The sequence below is a fragment of the Nannospalax galili genome, unplaced genomic scaffold (genome assembly GCF_000622305.1).
Source record: "Nannospalax galili isolate Female #2095 unplaced genomic scaffold, S.galili_v1.0 scaffold1025, whole genome shotgun sequence".
In the NCBI taxonomy this organism is placed as follows: Eukaryota; Metazoa; Chordata; class Mammalia; order Rodentia; family Spalacidae; genus Nannospalax; species Nannospalax galili.
In genome coordinates, this window is record NW_008353598.1 from 547,149 (window position 1) to 552,846 (window position 5,698).

The 5,698-nt window shown below is 39.7% G+C and overlaps 1 protein-coding gene across 2 annotated transcripts in view; it reads right to left on the minus strand.

Moving 5' to 3' along the window:
• Positions 1 to 5,698, minus strand: part of Asah1 (N-acylsphingosine amidohydrolase 1) — a 34,527-nt gene that overhangs the window by 13,579 nt on the left and 15,250 nt on the right. For both annotated transcript variants that reach the window (XM_008850853.3, XM_008850854.3), the window contains exons 2-3: positions 4,948 to 4,994; positions 773 to 863 (exon numbers count right to left, since the gene is read on the minus strand). In XM_008850853.3, the coding sequence (XP_008849075.1) occupies positions 773 to 863; positions 4,948 to 4,994 (138 nt within the window). The remainder of the gene's footprint in view (positions 1 to 772; positions 864 to 4,947; positions 4,995 to 5,698) is intronic.

Here is a 5,698-nt window from a genome sequence, read left to right on the forward strand (position 1 = left end):
TATATATATATATATATATATATATATTTTTTTTTTATTATTTTTAACTTATGTGTATGAGTGTCTTGCCTCCATGCATCCAAGTGCACCACATGCATTCAATGCCCTGCAGAAGTCAGAAGAGGCTGTTGGATCCTCAGCGACTGGCCTTATGGACAGTTGTTAGCTGTTATTTGGGTGTAGGGAATCGAACCTGGGTTCTCTGGAAAAACAGCCAGTGTTCTTAACCACTGAGTCATCTCTCCCGCCCAGAAGTGCTAAGATTTAAGATTAAATATTGGTTTAATAAAAAAGAAATGCAGACCTTCTGACTTACTTAAAATAGTTAAATCAAATACAGTACAATTTGAAAGTTTTTTCAATTAATATGTGAACACAATTTTACCTTTAAAAGTGGCACTTCTTAATCATTTAGATTAAGGAAGTTGGTACAAAGGGAAAGAGGCAAATCAACTCAAAAAGCACAAGAACGTAAGAGAAACGAGTGACAACTTTCCTCTGTTACCAATTATCACGCATGGCAGAAAAGTATCCAAAGATACCTTTCAACTTTTACTAGTAATTTTTGACACAGGGTCTGAAAGTAGCCAAGGCTGGCCTAGAATTCATTATGCAGACCAGGCTGGCCTCAAACATAACACTTGTCCTGCCTCAGCATTCCAAATGCTGGGATCACAGGCATGAACTATTATGCCCAGCTTATGAGGTGTTATTTAAAACAGAATTATAATCCATAAAGTCAGAACAAGAAGATTTAAGACTTATAACATACCATTGGTGCCTTGTGAGCCATTAATTCATGCCATCGTTTGTAGGGTGGTAAATCAAGATTTATGGTGTGCCATGAAACTGGTCCTCTATAGCTGTAATGAGAGGTATACCACCTTGAAGTACTGACAGTGATTTTCTGAGGGGGTTCAGTACAGCCACAGCTAAAGGACGCATTAGACACACATTCTTAGTAACAGCAGAGAAGTTGGTTACTCAAACCAAAATATGCAGAGAAAGTCTAGTATGCACTGGTGCTTTGGTCCTCTTTGCACCAGTTGTGACTCAGGAGCTATAATTTAAATACTGCTGACAGAAAATATCTGCTTTTGTTTTCTTCCTAAATGTCTGTAACAATTTAAAGAAGGCCCAGACACTTCTCCACTTGGTTTTCCAGTCAGTAACACAACTGTAACGGTTTCAGTGAGGTCATCTCTTGAGCCCCAGTGTGGAAACAAACACAAGCTTTCTGTGATTGGCCTTAGGAAACCATGATTTTCCATGGCAAATTCCTCTTTCCAGTTCACATGTGAACTCTTCTCACTTGTCTGTACCAAGTCCCAGCCCAAGCACGGTTCTATCTTATACATTCTCAACTTTACTCTTTAATTTACACACAGTAATCTCCACTATGAGGATAGAGCAACATTCACTCCCTTATTAATGGAGCTTGGTCTTATTTCTAATAGACAAACTCTAGCAAACTGTGTTGCTACAGCAACATCATTTTCTGGCACATTTTGGGAACAGGGGTTGAAGATCTCATATATATACATACATACATATATATATATATATATTCCAGTGTGGTCTTGATGTTGCCATGTAGTCAAGGATGATCTTGAATTTACGATCCTGTCTACCCCCTGCCAGGTGCTGGATTACAGGCATGCATCACCACCCCTGGCTATTTTCTGGTACTCTTTAATAAACTGAAATAGCTGCCAAGGGTGTGCCGTTCCTAAAAACATCCATCACTTGATCCATTTATTACTCTGAGAGGAGGGTCTGGTATATTCTGGTGTGTGGTGCGATGTTACCAAGCTCTTAACACATCATCTAGACTCACATTTATAGCAGGGGGTAGGTTATTTCCTGAAAGTCATTTACTGGGTGTCTATGTATACTTTACTGTCATGAATTTTGGTTCTCTAGATAACACTGCTACACTTGGGGCCTTAATGTATGTGTAAGGTTTTATGGAACTGTTAACCAGTCTCCATTCGTGTTGTGACCTGGAGAGCATACTCAGCTCTGGAAATAGGCATTTAACAAAACTGCAATGAATGAATTTTGTTCTTCTCAAAGACTTTTCCAGTTCCTCAGTTCCTTAGAAGCTAATATCTACATGAGTACTATACGTAAATCTTTGGGAAAAACTTTTCCTTATAATTCTTTTCTTTTTTTTTTTTTTTTGACTGACCATATTTCATCTGCAAAATTTTGTCCCATGATTTAGTAATCTGTTATCCCTACTTATGGGCAGATGGTACTAAACCTTTCCTTCCCTGAACCTGGACATTCGGATTGCTATGTGTAGTTCTAATAACTAATTGGTTCCCACCTGAAGCTAAGCATGTGGTGGCTGTGGTTGTGGTATTCTATGAACTCTAATCATCTGTCTCTCCCTTTACAGCATCCAACAAAGCCATCATGTCCCTATATCTGCCATAAATTCCTGAATTGTCTTTAGAGGAGTCTTGGACAGGTTCAAGGATTTCAGACAGGAAAGGAGCTCACTGCAGGAGACAATCAAAATTCAGCAATCTTTATAATAAAACTGCTACCATTCAGATTTTTTTTGAGAACTGGTTAGTCTAACAAAGTTGCTTTAATAAGTAAAGCTTAAGTTAATTTCATATTTTATCTCACATTACATTTTTTTCTAAAATATTTCGGTATTTAACAACTGCACTTCAATTTCCTATCAATACAAAGAATATCTATCTTATGAGGGCAGTAAGGATTATATGAAATATGTAAAAAGTACTTAGTAGCTTAATGATCAAGAGTAATCACCATAATGTTTTGGTGCTTTACTCTAAGAAATAAATATAATTTTATCATTTTTGAGACAGCATTTGCTGTGTCTAGTCATCACAGCATCAGTTTTATTGCTTGAACCCTCCTCGCTCTCCAGGTGGCTTTCAAATGAGTCCAAGTGACACAATATGCATACGTGCAAATAAGAGAGCAGGTGCTAAGGAGCCAGTGAGCAGCAGAAAAGAAATGCTTAATGGGATCTGGATGTGTGCAGGGTGATGTGGCTATCAGTTCTTGGATCTCTGCATCGATATGACTGGTCAGTCCAGAAGGGCAGGTGCCCTCTTCCTCCCTTACAATGCCTGGTGTGTGCCATCAAAATCTATGCATCTGATCGAAAATGATGACCTCACAGAAATAGGAATACTACTCATCAATGAAAGGTATATGAATATCAATCACCCTTATTGCCCAGATGCCCAGCTGTACAGTTGAGAGGAGAGAGGAGAGTAGGACTGAGGATTTCAGCGTGGGAAAACAGGGTAGTGAAAAAGGAAGAACTCTCACAGAAATAGCAAGCAAGGAGGGAGACAGACAGACATACAGACAGACACACACACATATAATGTACATTTATGGACATGCATGTATTAGGTTTGCATGTTAATTTATAATAGACACAGACAGACACACATATACAGAAGTGAATGCAACCAGTTAAGTGGCCAAACAGGAAAGGTTTACAGTTTGTAAGGCAATGTAGACACATGTCACAGACACATGTAAAGTATACTTAAAAGAGGGTAGAAAAAAAGGCCTTCACTATAGAAATTTTTAAAATTTCAGTGAACTGGGGCAGTGAGACCACCCAAGAGACAAAATTAGTAAGGCAATGAAGGCCAAGATGGTACCAGCCATGACAGAAAGGAAGACCTTTTGAGAGCAGGCCACTGAGGAGTGAGCTGGAGCAAGCAAGCCTGGGTTGAGAGTAACACAGAAGCTGCCTGCCCCTAAATATTTATACAAACGTAAGAAAATCAAAGCAACTTGGGTTGTTACAGTTCCTCTCATCAATACTAATCAATACTTTCAACAGTGATTACCACAGTGTATTTTCCTACTTTACTACCAACAATAAGTATCATTTCAACATTTAGAGACAGCATTGGCTATCCCCAAGTCATCCTATTGATGTCATACAGAGTGCCTGAATCCACACAGCTGCTCAGGTGGCTTGCAATAACACTCACAAGCAAGACCACAAATGCTAAGCACTCAATGAGCAGCAGAAAGGAAATGCTTGATGAGATGGATACAGGTGATACTCCAGTGTCCCAAGGGTACTGGGACAAAGATTGTTTACAAAAAGGACCATATAATACAGAATTTGTAATGTTACTGAAAGTCTTGATGTTACTGAGGGTACCCTGCTTCCTCTCACCCCAGGAGTCTGCTTTCAACAGGAGGGAAGAAGAGGAGAAAAGATGACCAGTCTTACACCTTTCCCTTTCTACAGCTGCTCCCTCTGTCCCTGTGAGCTACTCTTGTGTTTCACTCAGGCTTATTTCATCACTAAGGATTTGGAAAGATCAAAATTTGAACTACAGGTTTTGGCTAGTTAAGACTAAATCATAAATCAGTTCTTGTTTTATGTTTTCCTCACACCTTTATCAAGTCAGTTTATTTCGTGACTATTTCACATGTGGGCTCCTATATGATTTCCCAATTTAAGTTGAGGGCTTACATCCAAGCAACAGAGAATCACAGCTCAGTAGATTCATTTGTCATAGAAAAGAAAAATGCTGGGAGAGAGAGTAATTCAGTGAGGAATCCTTTTCTTTCCAGTGACTTTCACAGGCAGGAAATGACTTCTTTTTGAGACAGGGTCTCCCTGTAGCCCCAGCTGTCCTGGAACTCACTATGTAGACCAGGCTGGCCTGAACTCACAGAGATCTGCCTGCCTCTCCCTCCCAATTGCTAGGACTAAAGGTGTGCGCCACCATGCCCAGCTCAGAAATGACTGTTTTAATCAAAGAATATTTTCCGATTTGTCCATGATCTTAGCTCTACACTAAGACACAAACAAGGAAGTCCAACTTTGTCTCAAGATGGAAGACATGGCTTAAGTTTTTGTTCATTATTGTTGTTCTTATGAGACCATTACAAGTGAATTTTGATCATCTGAGGTTTACTCACGTTGGTCCAGAAGGAGGATAAGTTGATTTTCTGCAATCTTCTGTCCACTAAAAAAGAAAAAAGATGAAACATTTCAGAAAATTACAAGTGCTTGCTAACTGAATAAGCACTCTGAAAAAAATAATTATAATTTATGAAGACAAAAGCTATTCTTTTAGATCAATTCCATGCCTTTTTTTGAGAAAAGTTCTCCCTATATAGTTCAGGCTGGCTTCAAATTTATTATTATGCAGTCCGCTCAGGCTGGCCTCAAACTCACAATTCTCCTGCCTGAGTCTACTGAATGCTGGGATTACAGGTATGTGCCACCATGCTTGGCAGTTAATACCAATATCTTTTAAGATTAAAGTCTTTCCTATCAAGAAAACTTCTTGGGGCTGGAGAGATGGCTCAGCAGTTAAGAGCACTGGCTGCTCTTGCAAAGGATGCTGATTCAATTCCCAGCACGCACAGGCTAGCAACTGTCTATAACTCCAGTTCCAGGGGAATCTGACGCCCTCTTCTGACCACAGGCTTGCACAGCATGGGTGCACTTACAGACATGCAGGCAATACCCTCATACATATAAAAAGCCAGGCATGGTGGTGCATACCTTTAGTTCCAGCACTTGGGAGGCAGAGGCAGGAGGATCTCTGAGAGTTCAAGGCTAGCCTGGTCTACATAGTGAGTTCCAGGTCAGCTGGGGCTACAGGGAGACCCTGTCTCAGAAAGACCAAATATACATATATCAATACATACATATATAAACAAA